Genomic DNA, 25,701 nt, shown 5'->3' on the forward strand with positions numbered 1-25,701 from the left:
TGACGGTATTCCGGATGTCGACCTGACTCTATCTCCAGGGTGACGGGTGTAGGGGGCGGAGTCGGAACAAGTTGTCATCACGTGGTTGATGCTGAGCACTGCAGCGGGACCTCGGGAGATCCTGTCAGGAGGTGAGCGGTCGCTGTCCCGTGAGAACGAGGACTATTCTCTCCGTTGTGTTCATTCTCTCCACTGCAGTGAAGCATGAGCAAAAGGAAGAGCAAGGAGAAGAGCCTCCCTATTGGAGAATGCATTTCTCAGGTAAATGTGCGCTTAAAGGGGCATTGTGCAGAAAAGCATGGCTGCTTCCATGCAAGGACAGCGCCACCCCGGCCCTCAGGCTGTGTGTGATACTGCAGCTAAGTCCCATTCACATCAGTTGCGCTGTCCTGCAGTGTCATGGACAGGGGAGGCGCTGTTTCTGAAGGGGAGCAGCCATGGTGGGCTTTTTCATCACATGCAGCCCCTTAAAGGGGTCAGTTCCATCCTATTAAATGTGTCTTGTCGGAAAATGCTGCTAAATACAAGCCATTCTGCAATATACTGCTTGTTAAAATTTTCATCCGATCCTACTATATTGACTCTTTTCTTTTGTTTACAGCTCGTTGCCTTGGCGACCGACCACTGCTTTTAGACAGCAGAACATGCACAGCTCTTACAAGCTCTTTTCTATTGAGCTTGTAAACACTGCTTTGAATCTGGCCGGGGTCGCTGGAGCGGCGCTATTATCTCCTAACCCCAGTGCAGTGTTTACAAGAGAGACAGCAGCAGTAGTCGGTCTCCTAGGCAATGAGCTGTAAGCTAAAGAAAAGTGTTAATATCTTAAGAATGGTTAAAAATGTTAATAAGCGGTAAATTGTAAAAGGAATTGTTTTTACAAGGACTGTCTGACGATATGCCCTCCTGATTGCTGCCCGCTGGGGTATCCGGGAGCGCCCATCTGCCCCTCCTCCACACCTTGTTGGGATGGTACCAAAGGGTTGCTTGGGGCCGTTCCAGACAATTTAATGTTACCTTGTGCTATATTATTATCTGTTTCTACTATTTACTAGCGCAGTACTGTGGCAGTGCAGCATACAGCAGTTGGCTCCTGTCCCCATATGGAGAAAAAAATAAAACAATATGTAAAGAAATAAATACACTTTTAATAATACAAATTGTTTTGCTTATTTTATCACCTAGTTCTTCTGCAGTTAAAAATAAATAAATGAATAAAAAGGCCATTTGCTATTGCTGCTCTAGCCATGAGCTTCTGCGCCATCCCATCCCCGAGCGTCTGCGCGGTCCCGTCCCCGAGCGTCTGCGCCGTCCCGTCCCCGAGCGTCTGCGCCGTCCCGTCCCCGAGCGTCTGCGCCGTCCCGTCCCCGAGCGTCTGCGCCGTCCCGTCCCCGAGCGTCTGCGCCGTCCCGTCCCCGAGCGTCTGCGCCGTCCCTATCAATTTTTTTTTAGTTGTAGTATTTATATAAGTCTTTGTCTGTAAAATGAAATAAATTGAATATTCAAAAAGAAAGAAAAATGGCTCAAACTTTCACTAGTAATCTATATAATCTGGTGATGATTTGTGTTGTACAAGTTAGTTGTATGGTTTGTGTTGTACTGTTTGTCCATTACACACTTTAGGTACAAGCTCATCTACGGCAGAGGCTTCTGCAGCGAGGCCGTCCTGGCAAGAGATGTGGAGTGGAGGCTCAGCACAAGTAAGTTGATCAGTTTTATTATTATTTGTTATTTTAGCTCCATTTATTCCATGGCGCTTTACATGTGAGGAGGGGTATACATAATAAAAACAAGTACAATAATCTTAATCAATGCAAGTCATAACTGGTACAGGAGGAGAGAGGACCCTGCCCGCGAAGGCTCACAATCTACAAGGGATGGGTGAGGATACAGTAGGTGAGGGTAGAGCTGGTCGTGCAGCGGTTTGGTTGTTCGGTGGTTACTGCAGGCTGTAGGCTTGTCGGGAGAGGTGGGTCTTCAGGCTCTTTTTGAAGGTTTCGATGGTAGGCGAGAGTCTGATGTGTTGTGGTAGAGAGTTCCAGAGTAGGGGTGATACGCGAGAGAAATCTTGTATGCGATTGTGGGAAGAGGAGATAAGAGGGGAGTAGAGAAGGAGATCTTGTGAGGATCGGAGGTTGCATGTAGGTAAGTACCGGGAGACGAGGTCACAGATGTATGGAGAAGACAGGTTGTGGATGGCTTTGTATGTCATGGTTAGGGTTTTGTACTGGAGTCTCTGGGCATCATAAAAATCAGTGCGACTCCAGATCCGGGTGGCATTCTCAGACAACACACAGACTCATAGGGTTTCGTTGATTCGTACATGTATTTTAAAATGTGATCTCTTTGTGCGATTCGTGTTTTGTCCTGTTCTCGGTTTAAACGGATTGGGGTAAAATGGTTTAACCTCCACCCTAACATTGAAAAGTCACTATATATGTCCTGTATAGAAACCCTGACTGGCGTCCTCCGTTTAACATTCCCCTCCCCCACCCCGTCTCTTCCGCTGAGAACGGCGTTCCAGTCCTGCATACAAGATGGCCGCTGCAGGGTAATTCTGAACTACGCCTCCGCAGCGCAGGTATAGATAAGTCTCATCACTGCACGCCCCGCTCCTCTGCGGCAGTCTTGTGTGTAGGAGGACCAGAACTTCAGTCTCAGCAGAGGAGACCACTGGAGGCAAACAGAGGGCACCAGGATAACTATGATAGACCTATGGGGTTGCTTTGAAGAAAACTTCAGGCTAAAAGAGTACCAATCGCAGTGTTAAGGGGTGATGCATTACCCAAGGAGCCCCAAATATAGAAGCTGTGCACAAGGTTGATTTATAAAACCGTCTGCCCCACAAATGCACCTTCATTTTTGTGCATTGCACCAGTGTTTTGGATGCATTTTCGACATTGACAGGTGTCAAATCACCTGCAGGGCTGCAGTGAGGCCGACAACGCTGCAGCCAATAACTGAGCGCAGCGGCTAGGGCTGTCAGCTCTGGCTGAACTGTGGTATTGACATGACATCAGCTAAAGACCATACAGATGCCAGAGCAGCAGCAAAGACCCAGCGCTGGTCCCGGGGAGGTGATTAAACACATTTTTTTATTTTTAACAAATTGTAGACAGGAAGGTTTCTGAAACCGGAAAACTTCTTTAAGTCTGCAGTCTGAAAGCCTTGAAAGTACGGTATTTCAAATCCCCTGCTAACTTCAGGCTGTGAGTCGTCTGTGGTTGGCACCAGACTGCTGCAAGCGATTTTGGATAATTAAGTTTGTTTTGAAAAAAGTAAAGAGCAGAAAGATTTACTAATCATCCTGAGTGCAGTTTCACCTGTAATATTCTTTTTCTTGGGTCATCTCTCAACTATGTGAAGGAAAAAAAAAAAATCCTTCTCCTTGTGTGAAGGACGCGTTCTCATGTTCCGCACAGGACTCTTCAACCTCATCGTGTCTTTGTTGTGAGCTCCCACATGAGTCAAGCGGCGGCTCGGCTGTCAGAAGTCAGACAGAAGCCTCTTCTCTGATGACTGCCGCAGCTCGTCTTCTTCTCTTCACTCCCTGCTATTTCCAGACTGAGCCGCTCGTCCTTTGTTATTATAATTTCAGGCACTTGGTTGAGCTTCTGAAGAGAACAGTGATTCATGGGGAGAGTAACTCTGCGCTGATCATTGGTCCCAGGGGATCGGGGAAGAGTATGGTAAGATTACTTATCTTCTCCGCTGCGGGGCCGCTACTCGTGTGTCTGCATTCATATGTTATAATGTGTATATATAATTCTTGTGGCTGCTGCATACACCCCAACCTAAGCCATGTTTTTTGTTTTTTTTTCTCCTCTACGCTCTCATCTATATTATTAGATCAGGTGGGCACTCCCTACAAATACTGCTACCCCATTCTGACCCAACATAACAAAGCTTGTCTACGTCCCATGAAAAACGGAAATAAATGTCATACAGCTGCAGTCAAAATTATTCAAGTCCCATTGCCAATTAAGTTTTTTAACAAAACTTGCAAACTTTCTGCTGTTTGAAATAAAAACAAATTAAATGTCTCAAGACCACTAATATCACAAGTGTTTTTTCCAAATTCAGCACAAAATGCCACTTTTACAGACCTGCAGTCTCTGAATTATTTACACCTTCATGATGGGAGTCTTTAATAGTTAGTAGAGCCCCTCTGGTTGTTATGACCTGCTGCGATCATTATTTATTGCCAGACACCAGCTTCTGTCAGCGTTCCTGAGGAATCTCAGCCTACTCCTCATGTCCAGAATCTTCCAGTAGTTGCTTCAAAAATCAAACCTTGGTGGACTTTGAGGTATGTTTGGAATCATTGTCCTGTTAAAGATCCAATGGCACCTAGGCTTCAGCTTCCTCACAGTAGGCATGAGGTTCCTAGGGTTTCTTGATACATAATTGAATCCCGCTTGCACTTCACACTCTGCAGGTTTCCTGTGCCAGATAAATCAATGCCGTCTCAGAATGTTGCCAAGTCACCACCATGCTTCGCTATAGGCATCACCAAGCCACCGCTGTGCTTCATTGTGGGCATTACCAAGCCTCCACCATGCTTCACTGTAGGCATCACCAAGCCTCTGCTGTCTTTCTCAGTAGGCAGGGTGTTCATGCTTCCATCTCCAGACATGCCTCTGATCCACAGTCATGAAAAGTTCTTGCTTTGTTTCATAGCTCCATAGAACAGAATCACAAAACATCTGTCTTATTTATATAGTTTGAACAAATTGGATTTGACTTACCTTGTGATTTTGGGTCAGTAGAGGTGATGTCTTGGTGTTTGGGAATGGAGACTTTCTGCGTTTGGTTGGTGTCTTACCCAATATCTAATAGGCCGTTATTCCAGCGTGGTGCACTACACGTAATAGTGCCCTATTAAAGAAGCCTTTTTTATGTGCATTCGGAAAACTCAGATTCCATCTACCTCCAGGATCATAGGTCTGTGAACAGACGGTTCACATGTAGCCAAGAACATTGAGTTTGTATGTTCTCTCCACTTTCCTCCCATACCCCGAAGACATGCTGAAAATTTAGATTGAGCCCCATTGGGGACAGTAAGTGATGACATGTCTGTACAGCGCTGCGGAGCATGTTGGCGCTATATAAACTACATGTATTCATGAATTAACATAACCTGTGTGATGCCTTTCAGCTCTTACACGACGCTCTAGAAGAAATATTTGCAGTTAAAGAAATAAAGGAAAATGCTCTGCAGGTCCAGTTGAATGGTAAGTGACTGGATCCACTCACCTCCATGCCGCTCTGCTCAGCCGTACTGGCCTTATACATGTGTATGTCCTATAGTAGTAATAATTAGTGGAGTTTATTCATTGCAACTTGTTTTCTTTTTTTCTTTTAAGGCCTTTTACAGACTAACGACAAGATTGCTTTGAAGGAAATTACCAGACAGTTAAACCTGGAGAACGTAGTTGGAGATAGAGTATTTGTGAGTATCTTCTGTCTCCTGGTGGCTGCTCGCTTTGGGTCCTGACGCAGAAAGAGGCTTTTTTTTTTTTTTTTTTTTTTTTTTTGCAGACGCTCTCCCCAGTGTTTAAAGGCTTATAAACCATTTTATGGTTCATTATTGTATGGATCTGAAAGGCAACACTTATGGAAATCTATGGGCTCCATGCTGTACCTATGTAGTCCTCAGATTTTAGACAAGGGTTGGATGACAGTTCGGCTGACAGCTATGTCTCATGACTCTCCCATATACAGGAGCGCTCTCTGCTGAGAGCTCCTGCGTTCTTTATGAGCAAGCTGCTGGCAGACATCTCTAGTGGTGGCTTATCAATTGGATCAACAGTCCGAAATCTGATATTAACTCCCACCGACCATCATGCGGGCCACCATACACATTAGATTGTCAACCAAACCCATCGATATTGGTGGGTCCGTCTGACTTTTGACTGTTAGTGGGGGGCTTAAAGGGAACCTGTCACCCCCAAAATCGAAGATGAGCTAAGCCCACCAGCATCAGGGGCTTATCTACAGCATTCTGTAATGCTGTAGATAAGCCCCCGATGTATCCTGAAAGATGAGAAAAAGAGGTTAGAGTATATTCACCTGGGCGGGCAGTCCGATTCGATGGGCGTCGCGGTCCGGTCCGGGGCCTCCCATCTTCATAGGATGACGTCCTCTTCTTGTCTTCACGCTCCGGTGCAGGCGTACTTTGTCTGCCCTGTTGAGGGCAGAGCAAAGTACTGTAGTGTGCAGGTCCCAGGCCTCTCCGACCTTTCCCGGCGCCTGCGCACTGCAGTACTTTGCTCTGCCCTCAACTGGGCAGACAAAGTACGCCTGCGCCAGAGCCGCATCATGAATACAAGAAGAGGACGTCATCGTAAGAAGATGGGAGGCGCCGGACCAGGCCGCAGCGGGACCGCCCCTGGGTGAGTATAATCTAACCTCTTTTCTCCTACGTATCATTGGGGGACACAGGACGAATGGGTGTTATGCTGCTGCCACCAGGAGGACAGTAAGTTAAACACACACAAAAGATTAACTCCTCCCCTGCAGTATACACCCACAGGCTGGACAATCCAGAGCCAGTTCTTACTTAGTGTCTCAGGAGGCACTTGGGTCCTCAGGACCCCACCAATTTTTGTTTTTAACGGAAGGGAGCGACAGGCAAATTTTCAGCTCTGATCTCTCCCGCACCAACAACGGGCAAGTACATGGAGCGTTCCTCCTGTATCCTTTCCCGCGACGATGGATGCCAGCCCTGGCTCACCTTCCAGTGTGGCGACGGCTCCTAAGCGTTCCGATCTCCCTCCCTCCCTTTCAGGCGACCACGGGGACTAATCATCCACCTAAGTCTCCTGGAGCCAGGGCACAGCCGGACAGAATGTCATGGCGTCCGTGCAGCCGCCCACTGCATCACCACTGAACAGAGCGGATGTTGCACGGCGGCAGAAGCTCTCCACCCTCTCCCTACTAAGGTGAAGGTGGATGGAGCATCGGCCCCATCGCACAAGGTAAGTGCGGGGGCCGCCCAGCTGATAGGGGACCGCCCGTTCAGGGATCCCTCATCCTCTGTCTAATGCGGCGCTGCAGCCGCGGGGCAACTTTTTTATAAAGGCATGGGGAGCAATCCGGCGCTCTGTTAGTGCGGTGGCACAGTTTACCGGCCCTGGGCCGGACTACAACTTCCTTCCCTCATACAGCAGGACGGCGGTGGCAATGGCAGCGTTCCGACGCGCATAGCAGGGAATCCACCGCCCGCCCACGACACGCCCCCCTCTCTCTCTCTCTCCCTGGGCGCTTCTCGTTCCCGAGAAGCGCCCTTCTCACATCTCGGCGGCCATCTTGGACCAGGAAGTGCGTTGTCGGCTCTGCAGCACCACAGCGCACAGGACTTCAGGATCTCCCTGCCAAACACCGCAGAACTTGGTGAGACGCACTCAATAGGATTGTCTCTTCCCCTGCCAGTACGCTCACTTCATGGTAAAGATGTCACAGTCTAAGCAAAAACGGACTGGTAAGACCCATTCTGTTATTTTTGCTGTGTGCACCTCCTGCAAGGTATCTCTGCCCCGAGGTCACACTACCCCGCTGTGCTCCGCCTGCGAAATGTCTGCGGCACAGGATACTCCGGCCTCTGACCCGGAATGTAGTGAGCCTAGTACCCCCCCATGGGCGTCCTCCCTTGCTCGCTCTGTGGCATCTTTGGAAAGGACGATACAGTCCCTCCGTGACCCGTCCCTTACTCAGGGCACTTCCACGGAGGATGTAACGCGGCCTAAGAACCCCTCTCGGCCTAGAGGTCGTACCGTTTCCAGAAGCCCTCTCTCATCTAGAAAGAAGTCCAGGGTAATATCTCCGGTCCGTGATCAGCCCTCCGGCTCAGAGAGCGAAGTCTCCCGTCATTCATCCCCAGCTCATAGCAGGGAATCCTTTCTGGACGACGCATCCAGCGTGTCCTGTTCCCCAGAGTATCGTCACGACCAAGAGACCCTAGATTCTCTCATAGACTCTGTAAGTCAGACGCTACAGTTAGAGGAGGAAACCCCGTCCAAGGCGGTTCATCCCGTGTCATTCGGACGAACCACAAAGGCTCATAGATTTTTTCCTACGCATCCTCAATTCAAAGACATTGTCGATCTTCACAGAGTCCGTCCGGATAAACGCTTCTCAGGTCAGAAGGCTATGCAATTGAAGTATCCGTTTGCTCAGGACCTTGCTAAGGAGTGGTCTCAGTCTCCCTCCGTGGACCCGCCAGTGTCACGGCTAGCCACCAAGGCGGTTCTATCCTCCTCCGAGGGCGCATCCATCAAGCATCCCACTGATAGACAAATTGATCAGATGGCTCGCTCGGCTTTTGAAGCTTCCTCGGCTTCTCTCTTCCCTTCTTTTGCCGCCACATGGGTTGCAAAAGCCATGACCCATTGGGCCGAGTCTTTAGCCTCTACAGCTCTACACGCTGACTTACCCCCCGAGGTTTCACACCTGGCCACTCAGATTGCCAGAGCGGGGGACTTTGTAGTTTCCGCATCTTTAGACGCGGCTAACTGTGCCTCACAGGCAGCGGCCAATGCTGTCACGATCCGCAGATCCCTTTGGCTCAGGGACTGGAAAGCGGACTCAGGATCCAAAAAATCTCTCACGTCCCTTCCATACCAGGGCGAACGCCTTTTTGGGGACAAACTATATAAAATAATTGCAGACTCCACAGGGGGAAAGAGCAAATTCCTTCCCCAGCAACGGACCTTTCGCCCCTTTCGCAACCAACAGGGCCGAGGCCGATATTTCCGTTTCGGCTCCAATTGGTCCAATCCTTCTTCCGCGCCACCCGGCGTCGGGAGAGGTCAGCGCAAGGATAGAACCTCCCAGCCATCTTACAAACCCTCTCCCTCTTGGAGAGGCAGACCCAGACAACAGGGGTCCAGGGGGCCCAGATCCAACAGGTCTCCACCTCAATGACTCTTGGCAGACGCCAAAGGACACCGACAGAGTTGGCGGCCGCCTACTCTTCTTTCGGGACGCGTGGCTCTCGGTAGTTCCCGACCGATGGGTCCGCGATCTGGTATCCTTCGGTTACAAGATAGAGTTTGTCTCTCTTCCCCCATCTCGTTTCTTTCAGTCCCCTCCTCCCAGAGCAAGGGTCCGTCAGTATTTTCAGGCCATAAGATCGCTATGGGAAGACGGGGTCATCATCCCGGTACCTCAGAACGAGAGGTACCAAGGTTTCTATTCCAACCTTTTCATTGTACCAAAGAAGGATGGCTCAGTACGTCCAATATTGGACCTCAAGCTCCTCAACAAGTACGTCCGTGTACGTCAATTCCGAATGGAGTCCCTTCGTTCGGTAATTGCCTCTCTGGAAGAGGGCGAGTTTCTTGCATCTCTAGATGTTCAAGACGCTTACCTGCACATTCCCATTCTACCGTCTCATCAGCGCTTCCTCCGCTTCGCGGTCCAGGGGCACCATTTTCAGTTTGTCGCCCTACCTTTCGGGCTGGCCACCGCTCCTCGGGTGTTCACCAAGGTCATGGCAGCTGCCGTGGCCATTCTACATGCTCGAGGCATAGTGGTGTTGCCCTACTTGGACGACATTCTCATAAAGGCCCCCTCTTTCCGATCTTGTTCAGAAGCGGTAGACGTCACAATAAATACTCTTTTGCGCCTGGGCTGGAAAATCAATTTCAAAAAATCTTCCCCAGTCCCGGCCCAAACCATATCCTACCTGGGAATGATCCTAGACTCTTCTCAGGGTCTAGTACTTTTGCCTCCGGAAAAAGTAGCCACTCTACAGAGAGAAGTCCGGAAGCTTTCTCAACCTCGCTCTCACTCCCTACGCTTCTCCATGAGGGTACTCGGCAGGATGGTGGCGGCAATGGAGGCAGTGCCCTTTGCGGTTTTTCACCTCCGGCCCTTACAACACGCCATTCTGGCAGTATGGGACAGGAATCCCGCCTCACTCGACCGCCGTCTCCTTCTCTCTCGCCCAATCAGACAGTCCCTCAGGTGGTGGACCAAGAGGTCCTCCCTGACTCAGGGGAAGTCTTTCCTTCCGGTGCACTGGCTGGTTGTCACAACGGACGCCAGTCTCTTCGGCTGGGGTGCAGTGTTCCAGCGCCACTCGACCCAGGGTCGCTGGTCTCCGCAGGAGTCCCAGCTGCCCATCAATATCCTGGAGATTCGGGCAATCAGACTGGCTCTCCATCATTTTCAGCCTTTTCTCTCCGGCCGTGCGGTCAGAGTCCAGTCCGACAACGCCACTGCGGTAGCCTACATCAACCGCCAAGGGGGCACTCGCAGCAAGGCGGCCATGGTAGAGGTGACGCTAATTCTCCGCTGGGCCGAGACACATCATTCCATACTCTCAGCAGTTTTCATCCCAGGCGTGGAAAACTGGGAAGCGGACTTTCTCAGTCGCCACAGCCTCGATCCCGGAGAGTGGTCCCTCCATCCCGCAATCTTTCACCAGATATGCGCTCGATGGGGGACCCCGGACGTGGACCTAATGGCATCTCGACTCAATTGCCAGGTTCCCGTCTTCATGGCCAGGTCTCACGACCCCTCAGCCTTCGGAGCCGACGCTCTCGTCCTCTCATGGCAGGGTTTCAGACTCCCATACATCTTTCCCCCAATTCCTCTTCTGACAAAGGTGATCAGGAAGATCAAGGCAGAACGGATCCCAGTAATTCTCATCGCTCCAGACTGGCCGCGCAGGACATGGTATGCCGAGATGGTTCAACTGGTCTCAGACGTACCTTGGAGGCTGCCGAGTCGCGCAGACCTCCTGTCTCAAGGGCCCATTTACCACCCGAACTCAGAGGCCCTGTGTTTAACGGCGTGGCCATTGAGTCCTGGGTACTGAGGCAGAAGGGGTTGCCCCAGACGGTGATATCTACCATGCTCCGCGCACGCAAGCCTTCTTCTATGCGCATCTACCACCGCGCCTGGAAGGCATACTTCGCCTGGTGCAGGAAGCAGGGACGTTTTCCCCTCCGTTTTTCTATCCCTCACATTTTGGAATTCCTCCAATCAGGCGTAGACTTGGGTCTTGCTCTCAGCTCTCTTAAGGGCCAAATTTCTGCTCTCTCGGTTCTTTTTCAGAGAAAGATTGCAAACAGATTGCAGGTCAGGACCTTCATCCAGGGTGTTTCTCATATGGTTCCGCCTTACAAGATGCCCTTGGAACCATGGGACCTGAACCTAGTTCTCTGTGCTCTTCAAGAGCCCCCCTTTGAGCCCTTGCATGAAGTGTCTTTGCTGTTCTTGTCTTGGAAGATTGCCTTCCTCGTGGCTGTCACGTCTATTAGACGTGTCTCTGAGCTGGCAGCTCTGTCGTGTCGACCTCCTTTTCTCGTGTTCCACCAGGACAAGGTGGTTCTGCGGACATGTCCGACTTTTCTTCCGAAGGTCGTTTCCTCCTTCCATCTTAATGAGGAGATTGTTCTTCCCTCACTGTGCCCTGCTCCTTCCCACCGCACGGAAAGGGCGCTCCACACTCTGGACTTAGTGAGGGGTCTCAGACGTTACGTCTCCAGGACTGCGTCTCTCCGTAGATCAGACGCCTTGTTTGTTCTTCCGGAGGGGCCACGGAAGGGACTACCCGCTTCCAAGGCCTCCATTGCCAAGTGGATTCGTTCCGCCATCCAAGAGTCCTACCGTGTCAAGGGTCACGCTGCACCTCCGGGGATCAAGGCTCATTCTACCCGGTCAGTCGGCGCGTCCTGGGCCATCCGGCACCAGGCATCGGCAGCACAAGTCTGCAAGGCTGCTACATGGTCCAGTCTACATACGTTCACGAAACACTACCATGTGCACTTTCAGGCCTCGGCAGACGCTTCCGTCGGTAGGCGAATCCTACAAGCGGCTGTGTCTCATCTGTAGTTTGTAGGCTCGCACAGCATTTATAACTTCTGGTGACCCACCCAGGGACTGCTTTGGGACGTCCCATTCGTCCTGTGTCCCCCAATGATACGTAGGAGAAAAGGAGATTTTTGTGTACTCACCGTAAAATCTTTTTCTCCGAGTCATCATTGGGGGACACAGCACCCTCCCTGTTAGCCTAGTTGGCTCAATTGTTCTTTTCAGTCTGTGTTTTGACTATGACATGTTTTCTGTTTGTTAACTGGCTTACTCCTACTGCTTTGTTACCGAACTGGCTCTGGATTGTCCAGCCTGTGGGTGTATACTGCATGGGAGGAGTTAATCTTTTGTGTGTGTTTAACTTAGTGTCCTCCTGGTGGCAGCAGCATAACACCCATTCGTCCTGTGTCCCCCAATGATGACTCGGAGAAAAAGATTTTACGGTGAGTACACAAAAATCTCCTTTTTCTCATCTTTCAGGATACATCAGGGGCTTATCTACAGCATTACAGAATGCTGTAGATAAGCCCCTGGTGCAGGTGGGCTTAGCTCATCTTCGATTTTGGGGGTGACAGGTTCCCTTTAATCCACTGGCAAGCCGCTGTCAGATGAGTGGATCTGCCTGGAGAAAAGGATTGGTTACTGTTGTTATTGTCTGATGAGGGAGAGTCGGTAGGATCCCATACACATCGTGTGGTTGGGTGGTCCTGCCCAAAATTGGTAAGTTCATTGACTATAATCTAATGATTATAGGGGTTTAAAGGGATTGTCAAGTTACTAGGTATTAACGTTAGATCATCAATACCAGATCGGTGGGGGTCCGACTTTTGACACAACGACCAAGCAGCTGTTCTTAGCTTCAGCCTGAAGAAAACACATGGAACAGAGTTGCACTGTGCAGCTGCTACATACTGCAGGACCGCTCCTATTCTCATCTCCTGACCAGACAACGCCTTACAGAAGGTTATGACATGATTTATTACAGATTATCAATGCTTGCAGGAAAGAATAAAGACAGGGCACTAGAGTAACTTAAACTGCAGTCATTATGGGCAGTATTTAGCGTTCAATATCTGAATGCAGCCTTAGACCTGCAGAGTGCAAGTACAACAGCGCAGGATTAAAGCTAACGACCAAGCAACACAAATGTTCGACATTTCGGCATTACTATGTTACAGAGTGTCCAATATAGAAATAATATTTTTAGATATTTTTTTAGGATGTTTAGGATCCTCTTCTCTTGACCATATCGCTTTCACAAAGAGCGTCACTGGTGCGGGTTTATTAGGACTGGCTTACTTCACACTCATTTTAATAAAATGCATGCTGGTGTGAGATGTGCATTCTTCTTGCTGTATGTGCGTCAGCCTACAGTTAGTGTTTGTTTGCACATTAAGTTGTGCCACTTTTCCTGCATAAACTATAGTAAACTTTGTTGGGCTGCATGTGGACCATCCCCTTTCTGCTAAGCTCCACTCACTTTTTAGAAAAGTTCTGTGAGTGGCAGTAAAAATATTCCAAAAGTTGCAAATTGGCATATGACGAGCACCATAAGGGACTTTTTTTTTTTTTTTTTTTTTTTATGTCCATCCGACCTGTTCTGTCCTGCATTACACTGAAGACCTGTGATTGTACTGCGTAATTATAGCGCTATGCCCGGGCTATGTATACGTTAATTACATGTTGTCACTATTCACACTCACAGTTTTGTGTATGTGACAAGTCATTCCCGGCAGGCCCGTGGTGCTCGGCGCTGCCGTGGGCTCACACTGGAACTTGTTCTGTTTCTTCTCTGTAGATTATCGCTGTTGCATAACTCTTTTTTATGTGCTTTATTCCCGGCAGGGCAGCATTTCAGAAAATCTTTCTTTTCTGCTTGAAGCATTAAAAACAGGTAAATGAGCGTTATATGTAACATCTGCTGAATACCTACAACAATTATATGCTGTTTTTCTTTCTTTTTTTTAACCTATTTTCACCGTCAGGGCTGTGTCAATATAATGTCTCAAAAAATGGATTTGCAAATATCTTCAAATAGGAAGATGACTTGGGATAAGAAACCAAACCAGATACTCTATTTGCAGACTCATGTCTCTGGGTGTTTGCTCCTCATCAGTGCAAAGCAGGAGGTCTGATTTGGCTGGGCGAGAGGTCTGACGGAGGTCTAAAGGTACCTTCACACTGAACAACTTAACAACGATAACGATAGCGATCCGTGACGTTGCAGCGTCCTGGATAGCGATATCGTTGTGTTTGACACGCAGCAGCGATCAGGATCCTGCTGTGACATCGTTGGTCGGTGCTAGAAGGCCAGCACCTTATTTCGTCGCTGGCTCACCCGCTGACATCGCTGAGTCGGCTTGTGTGACGCGGGTTCAGCGATGTCTTCACTGGTAACTAGGGTAAACATCGGGTTACTAAGCGCAGGGCCGCGCTTAGTAACCCGATATTTACCCTGGTTACCAGTGTAAATGTAAAAAAAACCAAACACTACATTCTTACATTCCGGTGTCTGTCGGGTCCCCCGGCATTCTGCTTCCCTGCACTGTGTCAGCGCCGGCCGGCCCTAAAGCAGAGAACAGCGGTGACGTCACCGCTCTGCTTTACGGCCGGCGCTTACAGTGCAGGGAAGCAGAACGCCGGGGGACCCGACAGACACCGGAATGTAAGTATGTAGTGTTTGGGTTTTTTTACATTTACACTGGTAACCAGGGTAAACATCGGGTTACTAAGGCGCGTCCCTGCGCGTAGTAACCCGATGTTTACCCTGGTTACCCGGGGACTTCGGCATCGTTGGTCGCTGGAGAGCGGTCTGTGTGACAGCTCTCCAGCGACCACACAACGACGCTGCAGCGATCGGCATCGTTGTCTAGATCGCTGCAGTGTCGCTAAATGTGACGGTACCTTAAGGGAAAACAATTCTCCTTGTGAAGAGCTTTGTGGCTGTATTTGATCCTATCCTGTTATGTTTCCAGGTGACCGCACAAGCAGCTGCCCGTTGTTATTCATATTGGATGAGTTTGACCTGTTTGCCCATCATAAGAACCAGACGCTGCTGTATAACCTCTTTGACATAGCGCAATCAGCTCAGGCGCCTCTGGCGGTCATTGGGCTCACGTGTCGATTGGTGAGTGTGCACATCATGCTTTCTGTTGGGATCTTACGGCATAACTACAAAATACCTGCCCGGCTATCTCCCAATAATCATTTTACTTCTATAGCGCCAACATATTAGTTTACTAATCACATGATGATCAGACCTTACAGAGTAACACATCATTCAACAATTCACAAGAAGAGTGAGGCCCCTGCTCGCAAGAGCTTACAATTTATGAGCAAATAGTGGGGGCACCAAGGGTAAAAAAAAGCACTTGACTTGTACAGTCCAGCCATAAATAGCAGTAGTCCCAAAATGCAGCATGAATCGGTCACCAGCCCTTTAAGTGGAAGCCGCTCCCGAGAGCCTCAGCAAAAGGTGGATTTTTCCAAAAGAAGATATTCAGCGCCAACTGGTGGCTAGGAGGGTTGTCAATCAGACAGGTCCGATTTCGGACTGCTGTTCGCATGGTTCTCCCAGTGATAAGCCGCCAGATCACATCTCCGTCAGCGGCTTGCTCATAGGGAACTACGGGAGCGCTCGGCTGAATGATCGCTCCTATGTATGACCGTGTTGGCTGAGATAGCGGTCAGTTGAATGATCCGCCGACAGCCATCTGATGTGTATGGCCCATGGATGTAATAATGGACTGTGCTGATCTCTTGCAGGATGTCCTGGAGCTTCTGGAGAAGAGGGTGAAATCTCGCTTCTCCCACAGACAGATTCATCTACTGAACTCCTTCAGTTTCTCAGACTACCAGGAAGTTTTTGAAGATCTTCTCTCTCTGGCTCCCGGATTTCCAGAAACGCAATTTGCAGAGCAATGGAATTCAAATCTTCAAGTAAGAAGACTAAGGCTGTGTTCACACTTTGTGTTTTTGCTGCATTTTTTAATGCAAACTTTAAGCTGCACGTTGCAGTACTAGCAGAAGCTATGAGATTTAAGAAATTTAGAAGGATCTAGATAAGCTTGAACAATGGTTGAATAATAGAATGGTATCTAACAGGGAGAAATGCACGATTCTACATCTGGGCAAGAAAAACAAAAATTACATCTACAGAATGGGAGGAATCGAACTAAGCAACAGTATGTGTGAAAAAGACTTACTGCTAATAGATCACAGACTGCACATGAGTCAACAGTGTGATGCAGCAGCAAAAAAGGCGAACACAGTTCTAGGATGTATTAAGAGAAGCATAGAGTCTAGAGCACGTGAAGTAATTATCCTCCTTGGTCAGGCCTCATCTGGAATACTGTGTCCAGTTCTGGGCACCACATTTTAAAAAAGATATGGAAAAACTGGAGCAAGTTCAGAGAAGCGCTACGAGGATGGTGAGCGGACTGCAAACTATGTTCTGCAAGGAACGGTTAAAGGATCTGGGAATGTTTAGCTTGCAAAAAAGAAGGCCAAGAGGAGACTTAATAGCAGTCTACAAATATCTGAAGGGCTGTCACAGTGAAGAGGGATCATCATTATTCTCATTTGCACCTGGAAACATGAGAAGCAATGGAATGAATCTGAAAGGGAGAAGATACAGATTAGATATTAGAAAAAACTTTTTGACAGTGAGGGTGATCAATGAGTGGAACAGGCTGCTACGGGAGGTGGTGAGTTCTCCTTCAATGGAAGTCTTCAGAGGCTGGACAGACATCTGTCTGAGATGGTTTAGTGAATCTTGCATAGAGCAGGAGTTGGACACGATGACCCTGGAGGTCCCTTCCAACTCAAACATTCTAGGATTCATGCACACACATTGTTTTTTTTTCCTGACTGAATTGGAAAACTGCTGCAGCATGTCACTTTTTTCACCATTTTTCACCCATAGGCTACGTTCATATATTGCTTTTTTTCGCAGGGCAGCTAAAACCTGCTCTCTTTGCAGTAAAGAAGGTGTTTACAAAAAGCAGGTTTTGCTGTGTTTTGTTATCTCTTGTGCATGCTGATAAAGTTTAGCGCCCCCAAAAATCAGGATGCAACTTCCTTAAGGTTTTCTGCAGCAAAACCTGATACCGGTGTTTTTTACTGCGTTTTTGCACTTATCCATTACTTTCTATGGGTGAAAAAACGCTGAAAGAAGTGATATGCTGCAGTTTTCAAAAACGCAGCAGTTTTCCAAATCAGTTTGGAAAAAAAACAATATGTGCGCATGCGATTTCTGAAGACACATAGCTTTTGCTGATACTGTAAAACGCAGCTTAAAATTTGCATTGAAAAAATGCAGCAAAATCGCAACATGTAAACATAGAAAGCAATGAGTAAGTGCAAAAATGCAGGTATCAGTTTTTGCTGTGTTTTTGGTGCAAAAACCTAAGGAAGTTGCATCATGATTTTTTGGGGGGCACTAAACTTTAACAGCATGCACAAGAGACGGTAAAAACGCAGCAAAACCTGTTTTTTTGTAACCAGCTTCTTTACTGCCAAGAGAGCAGGTTTTGCCTGCAGAAAAAAATGCAGCAAAAGTGCAAGGTGTGAATATAGCCTTAGACTTCTCCACCTTTAACTTTTCTAGAACGGTCGTAAAGTGAGATGATTTGGCACAATACCATCTCAATAATGCAATCTCGTTAAAAAAAAAAAACAAATATAGAAACATGAGAACTTGCTGCTGCCATCAGTCACCAGCCATCCAGTAAAAAAAAGTGTACTTTTTTTTTTTTTTTAAACATTGTCCGGGACTTTGATATTGATGACCTATCCTTAGGATAAATCATCAATATTACATCAGTTAGGGTCCGACAGAATTTTAATAGCACAACTCTGTACATTGTGTAGCTGCCGTTTCCATTGAAGTGAGTGTGAGACGAGCACCAGTACCCGAGTACGTCCACTACACAATATATGGCACCTGTGCTGTCTGGCTCCTGTGAACTGTATATAGGTCTCGTGTTCACCAGCTATCAGGAGATGATTTGTGGGGGTACAAAAGCTCCAAACCCCCACTGACCTGACATGGATGACCGAAGTCCTGGACAACTGCTTCAACGTGGCAACTTATTATGGGTCATAACGGCATCAATCTAGCCATTTATTAGACAAAACCTTCCCCTGGGACCTGTGTAATCTGTCGCAGGTCCTGTGTAATCTGTCGCAGGTCCTGTGTAATCTGTCGCAGGTCCTACGTAATCTGTCGCAGGTCCTACGTAATCTGTCGCAGGTCCTACGTAATCTGTCGCAGGTCCTACGTAATCTGTCGCAGGTCCTACATAATCTGTCGCAGGTCCTACATAATCTGTCGCAGGTCCTGCTGCAATTACTTAGTCCATCGTCCACTTGATGGCTGCAGCCCTTTGCTTGCCTCAACGTTGATGTTTACATGCATGGCACAAGACCACGTGAATGACAGACGTTATGTGCGACGCCCCAATTAATACATCGGTAGTCAGACTGCCCAATTTCCAAGAAGCATGATGGAGGAAATAATGCAGAATTTTTATTTCATGGGTATTTACTAAAACTGACAGGAGAGCTGACAACTGACTCCGTAACTATTATTATCTAATGAAAAGTTCTGTATATATGTGTTTTAAATGTTTTGCAATTTCAACATCACTGCTTGCTGTATACATAAAATGTAAAACCCCGCATCTATCCCGATACCCGTCACAATTGCATCCAGTCTAGACAATAGTCCGTGAGCTAAATCATCAGCTGCACAAAAACTGATAGCTCCTGTGCCTGAACGTCTACACGGTTTACATTATGATTACATACCATTATCCTGTATCCATTGTCATTATCTCTGCTTGCTGTCATTCAGTCCTGCTCACGTGATGGTCACATAGCTCTGATAACTGTACTGTTACGAGCCCTACACCTGCATCCTGTAATGACACCCAACAATTGCTGTCCGTGGGGATAGATTATAAAAGTTACAGCAAGCAGAGATCATGAAAACCGCAATGAACTGAAACTAAGTATATAGGAACATTATGCAATTTTCTCAGTAAACCAATGATAACGTGACCTCCCCAGTAAAACATTGTGACTTGTCTCTGCATGCTGCACAGAACCGGTGTGTGTCTGTCCTTGTATATGTGGTGGGTATGGAACGTTTCTTATTTTTTAATCACATCTCCTGTGACTTGGTAAAAGTTTGTTTTTAGCTTAAACTAGTTATCCAACTTCCGAAAAAGTGAAAAAAAAAAAAAATGTTAACAAAATAAAAAAATTCTATGTATATTTGTATACAGCCCTTGTGTTTTAGCTGCCATGCTGAGTGGTCACATTACTGATGTTACCGCACAGCGCAGTATCCGGATGTTGCAGAGTCGGGCAGCGTCCTGGGATGGATTTACGGCAGCCCCATTTGGACTTGGCTATTGCAGAATATTCTGCTTCTTTCGCAGGATGTTTTGGGTCATTGTCCATCTGTGCTGTGAAGTGTCGTCCAATCACCACTGTTTTCTTCCTTGGGCATCCAAGCTTTTTTTTGAGTTTCCAAGCTCAGCAGTGCTCTCATTTTTTGCATTGTACCAAACTGTTAATTTGGCCACTCCTCACATTTCTGCTCTCTGATGGATTTCTTCAGCCTAATAATGGTCTGTTCCACTTCCATTGCGAGCTCCCTTGACTGCATGTTGTGGGTTCACAGCAACAGCTTTCAAGTGCAAATTCCACACCTGGAATCTGCTCCAGACCTTTTACCTGCTTAACTGATGATGGATTAATGATAAAAAAGCCCATTAAAGAGATTTCAAGATAACTGTCCAGCTACTTTTGGTCCCTTTTAAAAAGAGGCAGCTAAAATACCAAAACACACACATATACCGTATGTATATAATTTTCTAAACTAAAACTTGCCTCTTTTTACCCCAGTGTATCTATCGTGGAAGCTTCAGCGGTCCTTCTGGTTTCTCCCAGTCACTCGCTGTTCTACTGGTATCACTGCTCCCATCATTCAGCCACAGTTCTAATATCTTTCACTGCTGAGGCTGCTGCCTGTAGACAAACACCGGGAGCAATGCCAGAGCATCAGCAAAAGAAGAGCGTATTGTGTGTGTGGCTTTCTTATTATTATACAGTGTGTGTGTGTGTATATATGTATGTGTGTATATATATATATATATATATATATATATATATATATATATATATATATATATATATATATATATATATGTATGTATGTATGTATGTATGTATGTATGTGTGTGTATATATATATATATAATTATATCTCTTACAAAAATGTTGTTTTCTGACCCTATCTGCTGTTCCTCAGACCCTGCTGGAAAACAAGACGGTGGAAGATGTTCTTCTGAAGCAGTTTAACGCGTCTAAGGATATCCGATCCCTGCAGATGCTACTGGTCAGTACCTTTTGATTTTGTCGCGGTATCCGAGCATGATCGGGTGCAACTTTGGCATTGTTGAAAAATATGTTTGAGTCCTCGCGCCTTCATGTTAACAAGCAGGCAATCCTTGCATATGTTTTGTCTGTCGAACAGCTGAGAGACATGCAGCTGTGGAGACTTGAACATATTTTTTGAGCACCCTGAAGTCACTCAGCCAGCACCCGAGCATGCTCAGATAACACCTTATCCGAGTACGTTCGCTCATCAGATCAGCAAGGACCCTCTAATAAGTCAGTGGGGGTCCACCTGGCACTGTGCCGCGGAAAACACAATGGCCTCCGTAAGCCAGAATTGACTCATTTATCAGATTTTTTTTGACACTTTTCCAAACGTTCTGATGCAGAGAAATGGTGAAGACTAAAAATGTGACAAATCGATGACTTTTGCCCAGCGGGTCGGCATGCAGATCTCTGCAGGCAGCTGTTATAAGTGACTTGCGTCTTGTACGTACGCTCACCGTCTGTGATCTGTCTTACAGCTTTTGACCCTGTGTCGAGTTAATGTGTCTCATCCTCACCTGAACGCTGCCGACTTTGTGGAAGCTTACAGACTCCGCAGCATGGACTCCAAAGCCAACATCCTGCATGGTGAGTCCCATCAGGTCCGATAAACCCCAGTACTGAGAGAGGTCACTGACGCCCTCTGCTGGTGCGGCCAGGAACTGCAGGATTACTTCTATGTAGAAATGTACTCATTTTGGAAATTACGCCGACGTCCTCTGTCCTCAGGCCTCTCTGTTCTGGAAATGTGTCTGGTGATCGCCATGAAACACCTGCAAGATATTTATAGTGGGGAGCCCTTCAATTTCCAGATGGTTCACAATGGTAAGATCTGTGATTTACCTCCAGTCTTATGACAGTACGTTCTACTAATTCACCAGATGTTTTGTTTTTGTCTGCTTTTTTGCTTTTAGCCCTTTCCTATGTCTTTACATCTTGTTACATCACGTCTTTAGGTAACTGAGGCACCTTGATGTTGTGTTGCTTCCAAAGTGCCGCTGCGCCATCACGATCACCCCAGGCAGACCGCCATAATTCACAGCGCCACTTTAGGGGGCACTGCTGGCAGGATTGTACTTTCCGTTCCTGGCAAATAACCTTTTCAGTGCCCATTTCAAGGTCGAATGCATCACTGTGCGATCATGCTCCGTTCACACACACCATTTTTTCTTTTTTCTTTTTTTTTTTTTTAAACCAAGGTGTTTTTTTGGTTTTTTTTTGAGCCACAACAAGAAGTCAATCCAACAAGAAGAAGAACTTTAAAATTCCTATTTCTTCTGAATCCACTTGGAGCATGGCACCCCCACCCCTCTAAAAACAAAAACCTGCAGCATGTTTTGTTAAAAAATGTGGGTGAACAACCCGCAGGGGTTAAAAAGAAATGTAAAAAAAAATTCTGGAACTAAAATTTGTTCAGTACACAACTTTTAACCCCTCGATGTGGACAATTTTATTATTATTTTTTTCTCCACTTGTAAGAGCCATAGATTTTGATTCCGTCTAACATAGGATGTGTACGGGGTTTGCTTTTTTTGTGGAACGAGTTGTAGTTTTCATTGATACCATTGATTTTGCCATATAATGTACTTAAAAATGAAGTTTGGGGAAATAAATTCCACCCCATCTATAATTTTTTAACAAAAATGTTTCATTTTTTGCTATTTGTTTTTCTTTTTAAAAAAAAAAAAAAATAGGAACTTGATTTAAACTTTTTAGAGTTTTCTACATGAAAAAAGGGAAATCCGTCCTCTCTTCTAGTTTCCAACCTCTTAAATGCTGCTGTCGTTATTGACAATGGCATCTAAGAGGTTGTATCTGCTCTGATTGCAGCAGTTACTCCGGAGCCCACCCATAATGCAGGACGATCTCGTGACGTTGTTTGTAACCTAATCTGCGGCCGTTGATTGGATTCGGCGCTCACATGATATAATGAAGGTCACAACACTGGGAGCGGAGAATCTTGTATGTTCTTCTGGGCACATTTGAGTCATTGAATAAGGGATTGTAAAGGTTACCTCCTATTCTTGTCAATACATCTTGTTTTTTTTCCCAGAATTTCAGAAGTTTGTTCAAAGAAAATCTCATTCTGTCTACAATTTTGAAACCCCTGTCGTCCTGAAGGTGAGAACTATTAATTCATAGTAATAACTCTTAGAAATAATTTTCCTATTTCATTACTGGCAGATTTTAGTATCTGCTCGTACTGAACACAATGCCCTCTGCTGGACACAGTGCGAACTGTCTCACTCCTTTACAATATAGTTATATAATATTCTAGATCTGAGCCCCCCCGCTCCGATCGCTTTGTACCCCTGGCTGCAGTAACCTAGTGTTGCTAAGACGGCTCCTGAATTCTTATTTATGCGTTCTTGCTTGTGATTATTGAAAGGGAATGGAGCATCAGGATGGCTCTGATCACATCAACTTGTAAAAACCTAACATTGACCTGAAATGTCCATAGGATGGTGCCCACCACACAATTACCTCTGAAATTGTGCCAGCCATTTACCATCACCCACTGGACTGTCATATACTTGTATTTAGCAGCCGCCACATCTGAGGCCATTTATCCTCAGCGCTGGGTAGCAGCAATGTAGATCTATGAGCTCTGGTGTGGGGGCACACATCACTTACAGGACAGCGCCACTTTATTAATCTCTATATTTTCAGGCTTTTGAGCATCTCTATCAGTTGGAGCTGATTAAACCAATGGAAGGTCTGTCCGTCCGCACGCAGAAGGAATACAGACTGATGAAGTTACTTCTAGATAACAGCCAAATATCAGAAGCCCTTCAGAAATACCCCAATTGTCCCACAGACGTAAGGCAGTGGGCAATGTCCTCTTTGAGTTAAATGTCTTAAGTTTTTTTTATATGCATAAAATGGTATATGAACGGCTGTGTGTCTGCGTCTTAGATTTTTTTTTATAAAGTCTCTCCTTGTCTACTTTTTAGCGCTGTGGAAGACGAGAGTCAACCTTACTTTACGTGTTCAGATTTCAGCGTCTATTTTACATATACACCAGAAAGAAATCCCAACAACGTCTGCGACCGATCTCCGTTCCATAATCCCCCACGTTGTTCCTTACCACATAAGAAGGTATACTGTTGCAGGCCGTCCCCGGGTTCTGTATGCATTTTCATAACTCTAATTTGTTCGTAACTTGGATCAAGCCTGGCAAACATAAATCTGCTAATACTTCATCGGTGACCTCTCCAGCTGCCCGCAGTACGGTCCTCTTCTTAACGCCGTAGCGCACAGCATCTCTGGCCTTTTTGTTATGGGCCAGGACCATGTCCAGGCTACAGATGTGACAAGCAGAGGGAAGAAGAGTGTATTCCAGCTCTGGTTAAAAAAAAAACAAAAATCATTTATTCATATAAAAAAATGTTTCTTTAAATGTCAGTATCATCTAGCGACAAGATCCATCGAAATGAGGGTCGTAAGACAGGAGAGAAGGTCCATCAAATGGAAGACATCAAGCACAATTTGGATGTTCTTTGACAAAGAACGCCCAAGTTGCTTTTGAAATTCGTTGCTTGATGTCTTCCATATAATGATCCTTCTCTCCTGTGTTATGTACTGCATTTTGATGGATCTTGTCGCTTGATGATATTGACATTTAAAACAATTTTTTTTATGAATAAATTGATTTTTTTAAACTGGACCTGGAATACCCACTTTTTCCCCTCTTCTAGCCATATGTCTGGTCAGAATGCATATCCGTGCTCCATCCTAAGAACCACTGCAGGCGAGCTGACATACTTTTTTCTCTTTTTGTCGGATGTGACTGCTTATTGTACAGTCATGATCTTAAGACGTGCGCTGCAACCTGGCCTAGAGAGAAAGTGAAGAGGCCGGAGATGTGCACGATGGAAAGAAGAGTACTGGATGGCGAGTAGCGGGCCAGTCGGAGAGGTGAGTATTCAGTGTTTTTTTTTTTTTTTTTTCCTCCAACCAGTACTCACCTCTCCGGCCCCCTTGCTGTTCCACGTCTTTCTGCTGTCATTTCGCAGGTCCTGGAGGTCACTATTCGTCAGAAGCTTGCCTCGGATGCCAAAACCTTACATCATGCAGTGACCTCTGAGTGCTGGACATGGCCACAACTCCTGGCCTATAGTGAAGAGGATGGAGATGCAGCGTGTGACGGTGCGAAGAGGAGGACAGAGTAGCGTTGTGATGAGACATACAATCCCTAGTTACGAATAATGCAAGTTGGGGATTGCGTAATAGACAAAACAGACGATGGGGAAGGGATACTCTTTCTGGCCTCCTTTGGGTGTATAAAGGCTCATGCATATATTTGACGCATATGTCCAATATGGCTCCTGCCCCTTCGAAGGACTGGCGCTGGGTTGGTAGATAGGATAGGTTATCCTTTGTTGATGCCACGTTAAAAGTACACACACAAAATTTTGTACTGAGGATACATCACTCTGAACGTCTGTATACATACAGTGTGTCCAAAAACAGTTAATCACATAATCCTTCTAGTTTTTATTGGGAATATTGCACACGGTTTTCTAATTCAAAGCATGAAGAGAATTAACTACTGTACAGAAAAATAACAAAAATGAACATTGAGCAGTTCTAAAACACAAGTGTCTGCATTTGTCTTTACAAACTCACAATAACAATATTACTATTTTTATGACGATTTTTCATTCCTGTGAATCACTAACCTAAGATTTAGTTGTTACCCTCAGTTTTTTAGAACGGCTTCACATCTATGCTGCATAGTCACCCAACTTCTGGCCGCTGTCACCTGTTATTCCAGCCTGGGAGGCTCGGGCTACGTCCCACAATTTTTTGGCATTTGTTGGCTTTGCCTCATAATTGGCATTTTTGATGTCACCCCATAAGTGTCCTATCGGATAAAGGTCCGGGGATTGGGCCGGCCGCTCCATAACCTCAATTTTGTTCCACTAGAACCAAGATTTGGTGTGTTAATGGTCGTTGTCTTGTCGAAACCCCCATTTCAGGGGCATATCCTCTTCAGTGTAAGGCAACATGACCTCTTCAAGTATTTTAATATATGTAAACTGGTCCATGATCCCTCGTATGGGGAGTACTGTGGCTGAATGCAGAGTTTGGAGGTCGTCTGACGAACTGTCTGCGGCCCTTGGACCCAAGAAGGACAATTTCTTTCATCAGTCCACAAAATGTTTCTCCATTTCTCTTTAGGACAGTTGGTGTGTTCTGTGGCTCATTGTATCCGCTTCGGTACGTCTTTTTTTTCAATGGAGTTTTGCGGGGACTTCTTAACGTCACACCGGCGTCTTCTGTCCCAGTCCTCACAGGTACCGAGAGACTGTGATCATCCCGGAGCCGATCATTGGCTGAGCCTTTACTATTCTTCCATCCATTCGAATGGTCGTCTTCCATTGGAAATCATTTTAGCTGATCATTGTCTGCACTTCTTTATAAGTT

General features: G+C 46.5%; 1 protein-coding gene across 3 annotated transcripts; it reads left to right on the forward strand.

Annotated features, from left to right (window-relative positions):
• Positions 1–18: 18 nt before the first annotated feature.
• On the forward strand, positions 19–24,854 carry ORC4 (origin recognition complex subunit 4). 3 transcript variants are annotated; one of them, XM_077273004.1, is made up of 16 exons: positions 23–131; positions 199–261; positions 1,621–1,697; positions 3,596–3,686; positions 5,156–5,231; positions 5,364–5,449; positions 13,666–13,714; positions 14,796–14,947; positions 15,586–15,759; positions 20,141–20,227; positions 20,751–20,859; positions 21,001–21,096; positions 22,325–22,392; positions 22,942–23,091; positions 23,226–23,370; positions 24,288–24,854. In XM_077273004.1, the coding sequence occupies exons 2-15, from the start codon at positions 205–207 to the stop codon at positions 23,337–23,339; spliced, it is 1,386 nt and encodes a 461-aa protein (XP_077129119.1). In that variant the 5' UTR covers positions 23–131; positions 199–204; the 3' UTR covers positions 23,340–23,370; positions 24,288–24,854. The 3 variants fall into 3 exon arrangements, 2 of the variants coding, with proteins under 2 accessions (XP_077129120.1, XP_077129119.1); XR_013217816.1 differs by lacking the exons at positions 23,226–23,370; positions 24,288–24,854 and adding an exon at positions 22,102–22,233 and having other exon boundaries at positions 55–261; positions 22,942–23,173; XM_077273005.1 differs by lacking the exons at positions 23,226–23,370; positions 24,288–24,854 and having other exon boundaries at positions 19–261; positions 22,942–23,173.
• The last annotated feature ends 847 nt before the right edge of the window (positions 24,855–25,701 follow it).

This window comes from Ranitomeya variabilis, chromosome 7 (assembly GCF_051348905.1).
Source record: "Ranitomeya variabilis isolate aRanVar5 chromosome 7, aRanVar5.hap1, whole genome shotgun sequence".
Classification (NCBI taxonomy): Eukaryota; Metazoa; Chordata; class Amphibia; order Anura; family Dendrobatidae; genus Ranitomeya; species Ranitomeya variabilis.

Excerpts from the sequence above, each read along its gene's own strand:
- ORC4 (XM_077273004.1), top strand. The coding sequence starts at position 205 with ATGAGCAAAAGGAAGAGCAAGGAGAAGAGCCTCCCTATTGGAGAATGC. Across the intron at positions 20,228-20,750 it reads GATCCCTGCAGATGCTACTG|CTTTTGACCCTGTGTCGAGT; the intron begins GTCAGTACCTTT and ends TCTGTCTTACAG. Across the intron at positions 21,097-22,324 it reads TTTCCAGATGGTTCACAATG|AATTTCAGAAGTTTGTTCAA; the intron begins GTAAGATCTGTG and ends TTTTTTTCCCAG.